Source organism: Silurus aristotelis, assembly GCF_946808225.1.
Source record: "Silurus aristotelis genome assembly, chromosome: 7".
Classification (NCBI taxonomy): domain Eukaryota; kingdom Metazoa; phylum Chordata; class Actinopteri; order Siluriformes; family Siluridae; genus Silurus; species Silurus aristotelis.
The window spans coordinates 16,132,718-16,150,653 of NC_139580.1; the positions used below are offsets into that span (position 1 = coordinate 16,132,718).

A 17,936-nucleotide genomic window follows, 5' to 3' on the forward strand; every position below is an offset into this window, starting at 1 on the left:
CAAAAACCTGCTAGTACATGCACTTTGGTGTAAATGGGTGTTTTAGTGTTTGGTTATGGTGTCCTGTGACTAAATTGTGCTCCTTTCAAGGTGTGTTTCCACTTGGTGCACCCTGCATATGAAACCTTTTATTTTTCTCTCATATATATATTCATTCATTCATTCATTCATTAATTTTCTCCCGCTTATCCGTAATTCGGGTCGCGGGGGCAGCAGTCTAAGCAGGCCCCCGCCTTCGACTGCTGCCCAATCCTCACAGCACCGTCCCTTACATTCCCTCCTGCAGGTGGTGAGCCCACGGGAAGCCATATATATATATATATATTTATATATTCTTATATTTTATATCGTTTTATACTTTATTTATCTGCCTTCTTTTTCTTTGTTTCATTTTTCTCCCCATTCTATTCCCTTATGCCGGACCGTCGTTAAAAAAGGATTTCACTGCATGTCGTACCCTGTATGTATGTGTATGTGACAAATAAACATTTGATTTGATTTGATTTGAAACTGTGGTTACTGAAGATTAACGATAACTGTCTGAAAATTTAAATTTCATATAATACTAAATGTACAGTGCTTTTAGAGGACGACAGGTTCTTTTTTTATGTGCTGGAAAATCTTAGGATAAATATATATTTTACAAAAGGCAGACATATACGGTTGCATGGTCCAGAACCATTTTTATTAGTTTTATTTGTTTACTTGAAACAATTGAAACAAAATATAAGTAGTCACTATGCTGTTGCAGTCAATCAGCAGCTCATAAGAGGAGAGCATAATAGCTCCACTCTTTTTTTTTTTTTTTGCAAGCATGCAAATCCATTTTTGTATTTGCAACCAGCACTGATTGATTCTCTCTCTCTCTCTCTCTCTCTCTCTCTCTCTCTCTCTCTCTCTGGATTAAGAGAGCTTGTCTTGTTCTCTCACTCCCTCTGCAGTATGAGCATGTCTCTCGCTCATGCTTTCTGTCCCCTCTGTCTGTCGCGGCACAAACAGGAAGTTTAAAAAAAAACGAGCAGAACACGGAAGTGGAGCAGCTTTTATTGAGCTCAGCGGGAAAGTGAAAGCAAATGAGGCCGGAGCAGGAGAATACACACAGGCAATGCTAAGGAAGTGTTAGCTTCATTTAACTGCTCACACACACAAACCGACTGAGAGAGGAAAAGAACCAAGATTTCCAACTGTACCTATTTCAGTTACACGACGAGCTCGCAGGACTAGAGGTAATTTACACACAGCCAGCTGCAGAGCTGCAGAGCTGCAGAGCAGAGTGCTGTGCGCGCGCCCGTGTGTGCTCGTGTGCGCGCGCAGGGGTCTGGGCATTTAGGTTGCAGGGGATTAACAGGACCAGGGTTATGCCTTACCGTGTGTGTGTGTGTGTGTGTGTGTGTGTGTGTGTGTGTGTGTGTGTGTGTGTGTGTGTGTGTGTGTGTGTGTGTGTGTGTTGGCGTTGGCACGCTTCACTATAGTTTGTTATGACTCACCATATGTGTGTGTGTGTGTGTGTGTGTGTGTGTGTGTGTGTGTGTGTGTGTGTGTGTGTGTGTGTGTGTTTGTTTGTTTGTTTGTGGGCCTGGGTCTGGACATTTATTTGACGGGGTATTAAAAAGGAAAGGTCTATGCCTCACTCTGTAGCAGCATGTTTTTTATCTTTAGGTGTTGTCCTGCAGAGGGACAGAAAGGGCATCAGAAGTTAGAGATTTGTGTGTGTGTGTGTGTGTGTGTGTGCGTGTGTGTGCGTGTGTGTGCGTGTGTGTGTGTGTGTGTGTGTGTGTGTGATATAAAACTTTGTGTATAATATAAAAACTTCAGAGAGTTTTATAGCATGTCCTGATAATTACAGGAACTCATGAATATCGTGACTCTGTATTTTACTATGAGTAACTGAGCAGATACTGGATTGTACAGAAATCCTCCCAGTGATGTTATGAACGTGTGGTGTTGACTGACGCGTCACAGATCTTGCATTTGAACACAACTTGAAGCACACCAGCAACACGTCCCACACGCCTCACCTAACACCAAACATGCAGACTTGCATCAGTTGCTACCGTACGTTCATAGCAGATATATCAGGTTTCCGCCGATACCCTCAGCTCCAATTTCAGCTCCATCCCGATTTAAAAAAATCTCCAGTTTAATAAGTTATATGGATATGCAGCTATGTGTGATTAGAAAGGTTATGGTAGGTTGCTGTAAGGGGGAAGGGTTAACACATATACCATTTACACACACACATACACATATACTTCTTCTTCTTCTTCTTCTTTCGGCTGCTCCCATTAGGGGTCGCCACAGCGGATCATCCGTCTCCATACCACCCTGTCCTCTATATCTGCCTCTTTTACACCAACTACCTGCATGTCTTCCCTCACCACATCCATGAACCTCCTCCTCCTTGGCCTTCCTCTTTTCCTCCTACCTGGTGGCTCCATCTTCAGCATTTTTCTACCAATATAATTCATGTCCCTTCTCTGCACATGTCCAAACCATCTCAATCTCGCCTCCCTCACCTTGTCACCAAAACATCCTACATGTGCTGTCCCTCTAATAAACTCATTTCTAATCTTGTCCATCCTCGTCACTCCCAACGAAAACCTCAACATCTTCAGCTCTGCTACCTCCAGCTCCACCTCCTGTTTTTTACTCAATGCCACTGTCTCTAATCCATACAACATCGCAGGTCTCACCACAGTCCTATAAACTTTCCCTTTCATTCTTGCAGATACTCTTCTATCACAAATCACTCCTGTCACTCTTCTCCACCCACTCCACCCTGCCTGCACTCTTTTCTTTACTTCCCTAACACACTCTCCATTACTTTGCACTGTTGACCCCAGGTACCTGAACTCCTCCACCTTCTCCACCTCTTCTCCCTGCAACCGCATCACTCCACTGCCCTCCCTCTCATTCACACAGATGTACTCTGTCTTACTCCTACTGAGTTTCATTCCCCATCTCTCCAGCGCATATCTCCACCTCTCCAGGCTCTTCTCAACCTGCTCTCTACTCTTACCACAAATCACAATATCATCTGCAAACATCATAGTCCAGGGAGACTCCTGTCTGACCTCGTCCGTCAACCTGTCCATCACCACTGCAAACAGGAAAGGGCTCAGGGCCGATCCTTGATGCAGTCCAACCTTCACCCTGAACCAGTCTGTCGTACCTACTGCACACTTTACTGCCGTCACACTGTCCTCATACATGTCCTGCACCACCCTCACATACTTCTCTGACACACCTGACTTACTCATACAATACCACAACTCCTCTCTCGGCACCCTGTCGTACGCTTTCTCTAAATCCACAAATACACAATGCAGCTCCTTCTGTCCTTCTCTATACTTCTCCATCAACATCCTCAAAGCAAATAAGGCATCTGTGGTGCTCTTCCTCGGCATGAAACCATACTGTTGCTCACAGATGGTCACCTCTTCTCTCAGCCTGGCTTCCACTACTCTTTCCCATAACTTCATGGTGTGACTGATCAACTTAATTCCCCTGTAGTTACTGCAGGTCTGCACATCTCCCTTATGCTTAAAGATCGGTACCAGCACACTCCTTCTCCATTCCTCAGGCATCCTCTCCCCTTCCAGAATCCTGTTAAACAATCTGGTTAAAAACTCCACTGCCATCTCTCCTAAACATCTCCACGCTTCTACCGGTATGTCATCTGGTCCAACCGACTTTCCATTCTTCATCCTCTTAATCGCTGCTCTCACTTCCTCCTTACTAATCCTATCTACATCCTGCTTCACCAACTCCACATCCTCCAACCTTCTCTCTCTCTGATTTTCCTCATTCATCAGCTGCTCAAAATACTCCCTCCATCTTCTCAACACACTCTCCTCACTAGTCAACACATTTCCCTCTCCATCCTTTATTGCTCTAACTTGCAGTACATCCTTCCCGGCTCGGTCCCTCTGCTTGGCCAATCGGTATAAATCCTTTTCTCCTTCCTTAGTGTCCAACCTCTTATACAGCTCCTCATATGCCTTTTCCTTAGCTTTCGCCACATCCCTTTTAACCTGCTGCCGCATCTCCTTGTACTCCTGCCTACTTTTCTCATCGCTCTGTCGATCCCACTTCTGTTTTGCCAATCTCTTTCCCCTAATGCTCTCCTGCACTTCCTCATTCCACCACCACGTCTCCTTGTCTTGCTTTCTATTTCCAGATGTCACACCAAGTACTTTTCTAGCTGCCTCCCTCATCACTCCTGCAGTAGTTGCCCAATCATCCGGCACCTCTTCACCACCACCAAGCCCCTGTCTGACCTCTTCCCTGAACCTCACACTACACTCTTCCTCCTTCAGTTTCCACCATCTTATTCTTCTTTCAAACCTTACTTTCCTCCTCTTCTTCTTCGCCTCCAAAACCATCCTACAGACCACCATCCGATGCTGTCTAGCTACACTGTCCCCCGCCAACACCTTACAGTCTCCAATCTCCTTCAGGTTGCATCTCCTACACAGAAGATAATCCACCTGTGTGCACCTTCCTCCACTCTTATACGTCACCCTATGATCCTCCTTCTTCTTAAAATACGTGTTCACCACTGCCATTTCCATCCTTTTAGCAAAATCTACCACCATCTGCCCTTCCACATTCCTCTCCTTAAAACCATACCTACCCATCACCTCCTCATCTCCTCTGTTCCCTTCACCTACATGCCCATTAAAGTCTGCCCCAATCACCAATCGTTCTTTCCTAGGTACACCATCTACCACTTCATCTAATTCACTCCAGAATCTTTCTTTCTCCTCCATCTCACAGCCAACTTGTGGAGCATAGGCACTAATGACATTTATCATCATCCCTTCAACTTCCACCTTCACGATCATCACCCTATCAGAAACTCTCTTCACCTCCACTACACTCTTACTGTACGCTTCCTTCAGAATCACCCCTACACCATTTCTCTTCCCATCCACACCATGATAAAACAGTTTAAACCCACCTCCAATGTTCCTGGCCTTACTCCCTTTCCACTTGGTCTCCTGAACACACAGCATATCTACCTTTCTCCTCTCCATCATATCAGCTATCTCTCTCCCTTTACCCGTCATAGTACCAACATTTAAAGTACCAACCCGAACCTCTACTCTCCTACACTGCTTCTTTTCCTGCCGTCTCCGTAGACGCCTTCCTCCTCTCCTTCTCCTCCTTCGGCCAACAGTAGCCCAATTTCCACCGGTACCCTGTCGGCTAACGATACCTGTGGCGGTCATTGTTAACCCGGGCCTCGACCGATCCGGTATGAAATTCTCATTTGTGATCCGCATATTTGATTTGGCACATGTTTTACGCTGGATGCCCTTCCTAACGCAACCCTCCCCATTTACCCGGGCTTGGGACCGGCACTAAGAGTACACTGGCTTGTGCCCCCCTAATGGCTGGGTTACACACATACACATATACATATATAATATAGTATAGCCACTGATACAATATATATGGACAAAAGTATTGGGAGACCTGACTATTCCAGCCATATGTACTTCTTCCCCAAAATGTTACCACAAAGTTGGAGGCACACAATTGTATAGATTGTATAGGTCTTTAAATATGGTAGGATAAAACTTTTCCTTTACTTGAACTATGTGACCCAAATGTGCTCCAGCAGGACAATGCCCCTTTACACGAAACAAGCTCAATGAATGTATGGTTTACATGGGTTGCACCGTAGTGGCTGAATATGCACAAATCTCCACAAACACACTCCAAAATCTAGTGGAGCATCTTCCCTGAAGAGTGGAGGTTATTATAACAGTAAATAGGGATTAAATGTGAAATGAGATGTTCAAAAAGCACAAACAAATCTTCTGCTCAGGTGTCCACAAACCTTTTGTTAATTTAGTGTGTTCAGTTGTCCATATCAGCTTCAGTGAACAGTCCTCGAAAGTTTATTAAATTCCTGAATGTTGTTTGTTGTGTTCATTGTCATTACTCATACGCTTCTGCTGATTGTTTCTACGAGCTCCAAACAAAAAACTATTAGAAATAATTGATTGCACAGAGACGAGTAAAACCTTTTTTCTTTCTGAGACAAATTAGTTTCATAATCGTGTTGTCAATCCCAAGACCAAAACCCAATTTCCAAAAAAGACCACACAGAAAAATTCTAACAATCTACAGGGTTGAAAAGAGCCGATTGCATCCATTATTTACATAAAAAAATCAAGGGCATTTATTTATGTATAGATATATATTTATATTAAGTTTCTTTCACTTTGGCCCTTTTCACTTTTATTTGTATTTTTTTATTTGCTTTCTTCAACTTGCTGCTTTCTATTCCCATCAAATACATCTGTGAATGGTCCTCTTACATTTGGTTCAGAGGTCACTGCCAAGTCCCCTTTGATGTGAGACTCTCCAACTCCAATCAGTGATTTGAAGGGACCCTTTTTAAAGACTACACAAGAAATAAGACACAATACAACCTTGTGGGTGAACCAAAACAATCATGAGAGCAATAAGTGAATCATTCGGGATGAAGCATTGCAGGGTTTTAACCACTTATTACCCATATACATTTAAAAGATATAATTTAATAGCTATTTTATGAATTATTCATAGATATAATTAAACTAATATATAAGATGTGCAGTGAAAAAGCCAGTCATGTATGTCTCTTTTGAGTTCATGGAGTGTAATAATAATGGACAGTAATATTGCATTATTGGTAGAATGCCACACCAGTGTCTTTGTTTTTATGACAAAAGTTAATTCACTGTTAAAATTTTGATGTAGGATTTTTATACATTATCATATATAAGAGATTTCTTGGAGCAAGAGTCAGCATTTGTGTGAAGGAGACTGATGCTTGAGTGTGTACTCATTGGTGAAAGCATATTATGTCTATATCATGTCTATCACCAGGGTGAAATGTGTTAAACTACAGTAATTCCTCAACAACAGTCAATGACACGGATTCTAAAAAGGCCATTCATAACCACGCTCTGCTCTTATCTGATTGGTCAGAAGGTGATGTTCTGTAACAGCATATCTCTGATTGTAGTGCTATAATTGTTGTTATGGTGATGCAGTTTTTAAGAAGACATTAATTTAATGTTAATGGATTGAGTCTCAGGTCAAGGCATATTACAATCAGGACGTTTTTTAAGTTGCAGTTGTTGCGTTATTTGGTCAAAATAAAAATTTGCCATGATAAATTTTAACAGTATACGAAATATGTGTTAGAGTTGAGAAACATTGCTGTTTTCTTTTATGGATCAAAGATTACATTTAAGTGTGCATCTTCAGGACAGTGTTTTTATTACTTTGCAGATTCTCAGTGCCATGACAAGCTGCTTTTTTTTGTCTAATTCATTCATTCATTCATTCATTCATTAGCAAATGTATTTTCTTTCTGCTTTTCTTGGTGGGATTTCAGTGGCAGCCTGCTGAGAAGGTCAGTCTAGACTTTAATATCCACAGCCATACTTACAAGCCTTCCCCTAAGGAATGCCAACTGTGAGATATAATATTGTGTCCAAGCCTCCTCAGCTGACTTCTCTGGAACAGTAGCTCTTAGGAAAGAAAAAAAAAAGGCTGTGAGGGAATGTCCATTTAAAGCTGCTGTAATATTTGTAAGAAAAAAACCTGTCTAGTGGAGGTTCTGAGAATCTGGAAAGTAATAAAAACACTGTCCTGAAGATGCACACTTAATTGTAATCTTTGATACATAAAAGAAAACAGCAATGTTTCTCGGCGCTAACACATATTTCCTATACTGCTTAAATTTATCATTCCAAATTTTTATTTTGACAAAATAATGCAACAACTGCAACTTGACTTCTCTGGAACAGTAGAAAGGAATAAAGAGAGGCTGGTGAGGGAATGTCCATTTAAAGCTGCTGTAATGTTTGTAAGAAAAAACCTGTCTAGTGGAGGTTCTGTTATGCTATGGCTAACAATTGTTGTATAAGATGTCATGCTGGGGTTGGAAAATACGCCTCTTCGAGGTGGTAATGGCCCTCTGCTTTATCCCAAACCCCATCTGATCATACTGTAGAAGCTTGTTGCAATTTGGGATGTTTCTGAACAGACACGCACACATTTACACATTTATCACTTTAATCTCACTGACATAGATTTAAACTGTGCATTGACTTCTGCTTATGAGACTGAGACTGTCACCTGAACTCTTACACACTGAATTTATGTGTAAATATACTAAATAAATAATGTTTAATTCAGCAGTGAATAGCAATACTGTGCACTCCAACCTGCTGTATGATTTCTGTTTGATAAATAAACTATTCGGTGTTCACTACATTCCCTTGTAGCCACTCCACAGTCCAGACTCCATTTTGAATTGATTTGTGTAGAGACTCAGAGCTGCTGACTTGCACTAAGTAAGTAGACTTCAGCACTAATTGAGCTGCAGGTCGGATGATCTCAGAACTTCAGATTTTGTTTACAGTTTCAATCTTTCTGTTTCTGTTAGTATCGGAGGAGGGAGTGAGAGTGAGAGCCAGTCAGAGAGCGATTTAGTGCAGTGAGCTTGTGTTCAGCTGTGGAAAGCTGAGTAAAGTACATTTGTTCTGTGTGTGTGTTTACCGTATCCCCGGAGCCAGGGCTATTTTTAAATTGCTCTTCTCTCCCCATAGGCTTCCCTGGGACTAATCTCTCTTTCTAGACGGCTACCCATCACCAATATGAACCCTCCAGGAGCATTCTGGGAAAGATCCAATGATGATGACTTGCCCCAGATGGACGGCACATGTGACGCATGTGAACCAGACGAACCTCAGCCGGCTACGCAAATGTGTGTGATTTGCCGCTTTGCCTTTTGTTTGGTCCACGGCGAAAAACATGCACGCAGCACCAGACATCCACTTCAGCCCTACAACATGCCAAACCCCCCCGTAGACGCCAACATAAACATCAATGCTCAACCTGAGGCACATGAAAACCATTTGGAGGAGGCCGAGGCTGCTGGTGGTGGAGGAGAAGCGATTGAGGAGCCGAAAGGGTGTGAATCAGGAAAGAGAGACACAGTGACAGTAGAAAGACTAAGATGTAAGGAGCATGGGCAGGAGGGATCGTTGTACTGCAAACAGGATGAAAGGATTGTGTGTGTGTTGTGCGTTGTCCAGGGAGAACACAGAGAGCATGAGATTATTACACTTCAAGAAGCCTACATGTGGCAGAAGGTAAGTTTGAGTGAATGACCTTGTGAACATCATTTCAAATCATATTTTCTTTAAAAAAATAAAGGTGTAATCGCTGAAATTATTTCTATTTTGAATGCTAGTAGGGTTTGCAAAATTATGATTTTCATCATAAATGTAATCATTCAGATTGATCTTTTTATTTATTTATCTACAGTAATGATTTTTACTTTTTATGTTAGTTATTGTTCTTCATTCTTAAGGCTAATTGTTTTTTTCTTGAACTCACAGTCAGACATGAACATCGCTTAGAGCTGTAAATTATTAGTATTATAATGTGAATATGAATACAGTCATGTCACCAAACCTCAGGCATAGGAGAAGGTTTCTTCACATCTACCTTTGATGAAGCATATACCGTATTTTTCGGGACTATAAGCCGCTACTTTTTTCCCACGTTTTGAACCCTGCGGCTTAAACAATGGCTAATATATGGATTTTTCCTGGGTTTTTCCCGGGTCACAAGCTTCATGCCAAAAAACTGAGCCCCGTAACATTAGACCAATGAAATTGCCGAGTGGGTTCAGGTGAACCAATGAAATTATTTATATTAAATCAGATGTGCTCCCACTGAATCGGGCCGCACCACATCATAAATATGGATGGGGTTCCTCTGAACTTTGACCTGCCGCTCACTCTGACTGTCAACAGGAAATGTGAATCATTCGTCACGCTGAAAACACTGTGAACTGTGTTCTGAGCTGCACGGCATCGGGAGAAAAGCTTCACCGATGGTGATTTTTAAACGCACGACAATGACAAAAGAAAAACTCCCGAGAGAAAAAGTTGTGAAAGGAAGGAGGAAGACAGTGAACAATGACTTTCTTGGTAGGCTACTTTTTAGATACAAACCGTGTAACAGACACTGTCTTTCGGTAAAGCCTGTGTAAAGTTAATTAGTTTCAGTGTAGACACTTATCTATACACTTATAGACGGCTTATTTATGTTCAAAATAAAAATCTTTGTCGAATTCAGTTGGTGCGGCTTATATTTGGGTGCGCTTAATAGTCCGGAAATTACGGTACAACGCATAAGGTCACTTTTCTGCACTTTGCCTGGATTTCTTGAACAAACAATAAAATTCAAACCTCTCTTTACAAAAAAGAGACCATTTCAAGTATTGTTCCAAACCCATTTTACTTTAGAACTCGGTTTCTAAAACCGATCTGTGAAAATATATCATACAATGCAGGGCTTCTCGAAACTTAGCACAAATTTGTGATGGAATGTTCTTGTGGCTGAATGAGCACATTCCCAAACAACATTTTAGTAGAAAGCCTTTCCAGAAGATTATAATAACAGCAGTGGGAGAATAAATCTGAAACGGTGTGTTCACATAGCAAATGTTCACATACTATATTAAAAAAAAAAGTGTAATAATATATAGTAAAAAAAAGATAACAGGAGTATGAGCTGTCACAGCGTACCAGACTCGCTTTAGTTTTAGAATACGCTGTTGTGAGAGAGAAAAAATTAGCATTAAAGACACTGTAACAAGGTAGCAAATCAATATCAACCTTAATTAACAGAAACACTGGAGCTTTTATACTGGTAGTAATAAGGCTGTTGAGACCAGCATCGATGCAGCACTGTTCTGCTCTTTATTTCCCTTGTTAGGCGAGTGATCATGCATGGCATTAAACATTTAATTAGACCTAGTGTGAGAAAAGAGCAACACAGAAGGCAAGACATACACTGATCTCAAACAGCAGAAAGCTGAATGCTGATCCACCATGTAAAGGGTTCACTATCTGGGATGTAGATGGTAACGACTGGTTAGTCACCAGCTTATTGATTTAAAAAGGATTTAGTTGTGACAGATAGGACAGTGCACATAGGCTAGAAGTTAATTGCTTATGTCTCTTTTATACCTGATGCACTGTCATTTAGGCTATTGGATGTATTGAATGGAGATACTTCACATCCACACTGCACATTTCTCTCATTCTTTCTGTCTCAGAGTAAAGAGGGCATAGATCTGCTAGCCTACACTCAAGAAATGTCAGAGAAGATCAAGACCAGGTGGGGCCGTCCAAATGTAAGTGTTCCAGACTGGCTTGTCTTTTATTCTACTATTTTTATTTTTTATTGTTTATTTTTTTTTCATTATAAAAATATTTCTCCATCAAGTGTCATCAGCCAATTGTAAAAATTACATTTATGACATTTCGCAAATGCTCTTCTCCAGAGCGCTTTACATGTATCTAATTTATATAGTTAAGGGCCTTGCTCAGGGGCCCAGGAATGGTAGTTTAGTGTGGCTGGGATTTTAACTCTTAACCTTCAAATTCAAAGTCCAGTGCATTAACCACTAAGCTACCACCTCCAAATAATTTGTTTATAAATGATTAGTTGGGTGGATAATCCATTAATTTCAAGATTTTGTCTTGTTTTTTTGTGCATTCCAGAATGTACTATTTGTCATCACTTGTTCCTCAAATCATACCGAAACCAAGGTCTGGCCAAATGTATGATTTCATACAATAAAATATAGGTGTTGTTCAAAGGTCATGTCGCGGAATTGTAGCCCGGTAAATCCCCCAGCGCATTCTATGTGGGCTCAAAGCCTACAATAAGCCGTTATAATGAAGGTAAATGCTATATAGCAGGTTTCAGCTGGCTGATCTCCATGTCCGAATGGAATTGGCAAAAAAAATGATGAAAATAATTTGCCCATTCAGCACTGTACAAAAAAGCACATAAAACTCACTTAATTGTTTTTACTGGTTAAATTCTAATCATTTAGAAAGCATATGGAAGCTGGCTTCACTGGCAAATGGTGCTGTGTATATTTGTTACATTTTTCCAATATTCCCAAAGTTTATTTGTTGTATTTTTTTGCTGTCTTTTTTTTGGCATGGTCTTTCTTGAAAAAGAGATAAAGTGAGTCTTTGCCTGGCTGAATAACGGTTAAATAAATAGAAAAAGTAAAATTATACTGCACCAATGTGATGTTCTGATGTTCTGATTAAATATAGAACATCTCGAACATCAGCTACACTGTTCCAGCCAAGTTTCCTGTAGCAGCATTTTCACTTTTATTCCTCATGTTGGAAGGAGTCTCCAGCAATGATACTTTGTACAAGATAAAGTTGTAACTTCCAACATGGAAAAGTCTTACAGATGAAGGGCTTTGCTATGTTTCACAAACAGTCTCTTTTGTGTTACTAAGATCAAGAGAGAGAAATAAGAGAAGCTGCTGAGGGTAACGACTTATTAAAGTTGCTATAACGTAAGTGAGAAACTAACGTGTTTCACAGATGTTCCACATTAAATACAACCAAAAATGGACCAAATGTATGATGTGTTTTTCTTTCATTGTAATCGAAGAGAAATTACTGTGAAATGAAACCTTTCTTGATGTGTTTTGATCATGAAAATGATCAGCATTGCAGTGGTAATAAGCAATACACCGTAATGTCGATGATGTTTTTACTCCTACAAAGACATCCTGCAGTAACATGACTTCACAAATATATCTCTGGAAATGATGTATAGTCTAAATAGCACTACCTTTCTGGTGCATTTCATCACCACCTGTATTTGAACAGCTCATTTTAAGCATCTCATGCCTACAGTAGAAAAGATCATTCTCTCTTTTCCACACTGGAAATGAAATCACGGTTATGATTTAGTGTAAATTTACTTTTGTCTGACTTTCTCCTTATTCTAAAGAAATTCAGCACTAGTAAGAATGATAAGAGTTGCATAATGCAACGGCAATTTGAACATGCTGTGAAAAGGTACTGTCATTAACCCGTGCTGTTCTCCCAGAATGCTGTTAAATATAATTATCATGAAAGGTTTGTGGACACCTGAAGAAGCTGAAGAAGGAGTCCTACCTGGCCTGGTTGGCTTGTGGGACTCCTGAGGCAGCTGACGGGTACCGGCAGGCCAAGCGAACTGCAGCCCGGGTGGTTATCGAGGCAAAAACTCGGGCCTGGGAGGAGCTCGGTGAGGCCATGGAGAAGGACTATCGGCTGGCCTCGAAGAGATTCTGGCAAACCGTCCGGCGCCTCAGGAGGGGAAAGCAGTGCCCCACCAATGCTGTTTACAGTAGAGGTGGGGAGCTGTTGACTTCAACTGGGGATGTCGTTGGACGGTGGAAGGAATACTTCGAGGATCTCCTCAATCCCGCCGTCACGTCTTCCATTGAGGAAGCAGAGGCTGAGGGCTCAGAGGCGGACTCGTCCATCACCCAAGCTGAAGTCACCGAGGTAGTAAAGAAACTCCTCGGTGGCAGGGCACCGGGGGTGGATGAGATCCTGAGTACCTCAAGTCTCTGGATGTTGTGGGGCTGTCTTGGCTGACACGCCTCTGCAGCATCGCGTGGCGGTCGGGGACAGTGCCTCTGGAATGGCAGACCGGGGTGGTGGTCCCTCTTTTTAAGAAGGGGGACCGGAGGGTGTGTTCCAACTATAGGGGGATCACACTTCTCAGCCTACCTGGGAAAGTCTATGCCAGGGTACTGGAGAGGAGAATACGGCCGATAGTAGAACCTCGGATTCAGGAGGAACAATGTGGTTTTCGTCCAGGCCGTGGAACACTGGACCAGCTCTATACCCTCTACAGGGTGCTGGAGGGTTCATGGGAGTTTGCCCAACCAGTCCACATGTGCTTTGTGGATTTGGAAAAGGCATTCGACTGTGTCCCTCGCGGCGGCCTGTGGAGGGTGCTCCGGGAGTATGGGGTCGGGGGCCCTTTACTAAGGGCTGTCCGGTCCCTGTATGACCGAAGCAGGAGCTTGGTTCGCATTGCCGGCAGTAAGTCAGACTTGTTCCCGGTGCATGTTGGACTCCGGCAGGGCTGCCCTTTGTCACCGGTTCTGTTCATAATTTTTATGGACAGAATTTCTAGGCGCAGCCAGGGGTCGGAGGGTGTCCGGTTTGGTGACGACACGATTTCGTCTTTGCTCTTTGCAGATGATGTTGTCGTGTGGGCTTCATCAGACCAGGACCTTCAGCATGCACTGGGACGGTTTGCAGCCGAGTGTGAAGCGGCTGGGATGAGAATCAGCACCTCCAAATCCGAGGCCATGGTCCTCAGTCGGAAAAGGGTGGCTTGCCCACTTCAGGTTGGTGGGGAGTTCCTGCCGCAAGTGGAGGAGTTTAAGTATCTTGGGGTTTTGTTCACGAGTGAGGGAAGGGTGGAACGGGAGATTGACAGACGGATCGGTGCAGCTTCTGCAGTAATGCGGTCGATGTACCGGTCTGTCGTGGTGAAGAAGGAGCTGAGCCGCAAGGCGAAACTTTCGATTTACCGGTCAATCTACGTTCCTACTCTCACCTATGGTCATGAGCTCTGGGTCATGACCGAAAGGACAAGATCCCGGATACAGGCGGCCGAAATGTGCTTCCTCCGCAGGGTGGCTGGGCGATCCCTTAGAGATAGGGTGAGAAGCTTAGTCACTCGGGAGGAGCTCGGAGTAGATCCGCTGCTCCTCCACATCGAGAGGGGTCAGCTGAGGTGGCTCGGGCATCTGTTCCGGATGCCTCCTGGACGCCTTCCTGGGAAGGTGTTCCGGGCGCGTCCCACTGGGAGGAGACCCCGGGGAAGACCTAGGACACGCTGGAGAGACTATGTCTCCCGGCTGGCCTGGGAACGCCTTGGTGTCCCCCCGGAAGAGCTGGAAGAAGTGTCTAGGGAGAGGGAAGTCTGGGCATCTTTGCTTAGACTGCTGCCCCCGCGACCCGGCATCGGATAAGCGGGAGAAGATGGATGGATGGATGGATGGATGGGTTTGTGGACACCTGACTGTAGGATTATTATGTGCTATATTCTTTTTTATATTTGCACACTTCATTTAGTGACATTTAGTCCTCATTTGCTGTTATAATAACCTCCATTCTACTAGGAAGATGTTTCAGTAGATCTTGCAGTGTGGATGTGGAGGTTTGTGTTCATTCAGCCCAAAGAGTGTAAGTAAAGTCACTGATGTAGGGTGAGGATCCCTGGGGGACATTCAGTGTTTCAGTTCATCCCAAAGGTGTTCATTAGGCTTGAGGTCAGAACTCTGTAGCAGGCCACTCAAGATCTTCCACTCCAACCCATGTAACTGGAGCAGGTTTGGATCTACTAGTCTAAGTAAAGGGACATTTTTATTCTATTGCATCCAAAGACATCCTATTTAATTATGTCCCTCCAACTTTATTTTCTCTATAGTTTCTCCACGATTTAATTTCTTCCTGCTTGTCTGTCTGTATTTCTCTTGATCCCATCTTTGTTCTCTTCTTTACTAACAGCGAATTCTTCTTTATTCATATAATCTGGTCCTGTTCTGCTTTGCTTAGCCCAGTTCTTAGAAGTGTAAGAGGCTCTGTAGCTTACAAGAGCTTAAAGTCATCCTATACTTGTGAATGTTAAGAATGAAATGATATCAAACCTGCTCATGGGTAAAGTAAAAAAAAAAATAAATGTAGTTTTGATGTATTTCGTAAAATAGAGGAATAAATGAAAAACTTGGAAAAAAAAATCTGATGGTTGTATTGACTATCAGATGTCAATAAAAGGCAGGTAAATGTGTCATTAAGTATTAAAGCATATCCATGTGCAATTTGCTGAGGGTAAAAGTTTGCATGCCCTTATTTTTCCTAATGTTTTTTTAATTGCCACATCAAGCATTTTTTGTGATTTTGGGGGGGGAAAAAACACAGTTTCAAGTAACTTTATAGGAGCAATTTGTCATTTTTAGAGTCCTTTGCTGACTCTGAAGAAAACTTAATTTGTCATAAAAAATAACACCGAAAGTGCCTATCCTTTCCCCCCAATCAAATGCTGTGAAAAGTATAGATGTGCTGCTTTGGCTGATTTGACTCATTTCTGGCCTCAGAAAAGACATTTAAAGGATTTTTATTTATTTATTTATTTATTTATTTATTTATTTATTTATTTACTCCAATATTCCTGCCAGAATCTGTGTGTGTGTGTGTGTGTGTGTGTGTGTGTGTGTGTGTGTGTGTGTGTGTGTGTGTGTGTGTGTGTGTGTAATGTAATATATATATATATATATATATATATATATATATATATATATATATATATATATATATATATATATATATATATATATATATATAATGAGCATAAATGGAAAGATATCATTCTTAGGGTATGTCAACTCATTAGTGTGGTTGTATAATTATGAGTGTTGCCTCAGGGGTCATGTCCCCAGATTGTCATGCTTGCCATCTTATATCTCAGTCTTCCTATGGGACAATGGAGTGCTATTTAAAGGAAGTGTGGGATGAATTTGATTATATATACTCATCCATAGAGAGTGGTTTAACATAATATGTGCAGCACTCCATCCTCTCTCTCTTCCTTCTTTCCTGGCTCTTTCTCGGTTCTTCTCCAGCAGGGATTTTAACAGGGATCACAAAAAGACCAGCAGATGTTCAGCATATGTAATCAGTATGTATCATACTCTCCCTTTCGTTTCCCATGTGTGTTTAGTGGCTTTAGTGAAGGCGACAGATTCATTAATGTAACGAGGGCACGTGTGCTTCACAAATCTGCCATACTGCTTTATTAGCACGTCCTAAAATATATGGAGATATTTCAAATGTAGCAGAGAAGCCAAGAACTCTACGATTCATGTTGCAATCCAGTCAGGTCCATCTCTCTCTCTCTCTCTCTCTCTCTCCCTCTCTCTCTGCTCTACAAGTTACTTGAATTGTTCAGAGCTTGAAGTCATTATAGTTCTTTTGCCTTCACACTCAGTGGTGAAAAGAGCTCTCATTCTATCTGTCTCCTCTCTCTCTCTCTCTCTCTCTCTCTCTCTCTCTCTCTCTCTCTCTCTCTCTCACACACACACTCTTTCTCTCCCTTTCTGTTTTGAGTTACCATGTAATTTCTACAGTCTGATTACAGCCACAGAGAAATGCCAATAGCAAGTAGAGAGAAAGTGAAGAAAATCTTCCTGGAAAAAGCACTCATTTAGACAGGGGCCATCACTCTGGCCGAGGTGACGGCCATTTCAAAGCCATTTGGTGTTAATGTGCCTCTAATGCATTTCTCTCATTGACAGCACTTTGTACTCTGTATTTCTGTTCTTGAATAGATTCGCTTACTGTCACTGAAGGTCTATAGCCACTTCCACTCCTCTTTACCGTAGACACAGTAGCAATACGGGTTCAGTGACCCAGCAAAAAGCCTGTGTTTCCATTGTTCATAAAACAGAACCACTACATAATCAGAAGTGGAAGCTTAATAACTTACAAATATCATTAGAACACTTTGGTGTTCTATTTTTGGATTGGAATTTGCAATGTATCATTTCGAATCTTTCAGCATGAGCACCATGACGACAATTGTGCTCAAGATCTTTTTAATTTTTGATGTCTATTCTGAGTCTGCTAGATTTCAAGGTTTGCTGTCGTTAGCAGTGGATCATTTGTGTAGTTTATTGCAACTGTCAATAGAACTGTTTCTTTCTTCCACACACTTTCTTGAATGTACATTTTGACGTTAAAGAGGCCATGTAGCTGAGCGGTTGTCAAAGCAACACTGACGCCTGTGATGACGCTAGTTCTTGTTTTCGGACACGCAGCTCTTTAGCACTGGAAATGAAATGATTTCTCTGTTTAATGATCTGGAGTCGCCAGCTCGGAAAACCACAATGGCACCTTCCAGATGCTCTTTTTAATCCATGAGTTTGGGCTCAGTGTAGGTGAATTAAATCTTGTACAGCTGTTGAATTCAGCCTTTGAGACTGAAGAATGTGTAAAAATGAACTGCCAGAGTTCGTGATCTCA

The 17,936-nt window shown here is 42.0% G+C and overlaps 1 protein-coding gene across 2 annotated transcripts in view; it reads left to right on the forward strand.

Moving 5' to 3' along the window:
* Nucleotides 1-810: 810 nt before the first annotated feature.
* The window catches only part of trim44 (tripartite motif containing 44), a 55,986-nt gene continuing 38,860 nt past the window's right edge, over nucleotides 811-17,936 (forward strand). Inside the window, exons 1-3 of one of the 2 annotated variants that reach the window (XM_083547591.1) lie at nucleotides 811-1,226; nucleotides 8,619-9,164; nucleotides 11,144-11,221. In XM_083547591.1, coding sequence (XP_083403717.1) covers nucleotides 8,667-9,164; nucleotides 11,144-11,221 — 576 coding nt within the window. In that variant the 5' untranslated portion in view covers nucleotides 811-1,226; nucleotides 8,619-8,666. The remainder of the gene's footprint in view (nucleotides 1,227-8,618; nucleotides 9,165-11,143; nucleotides 11,222-17,936) is intronic. The other variant, XM_083547592.1, reaches the window with a different exon arrangement.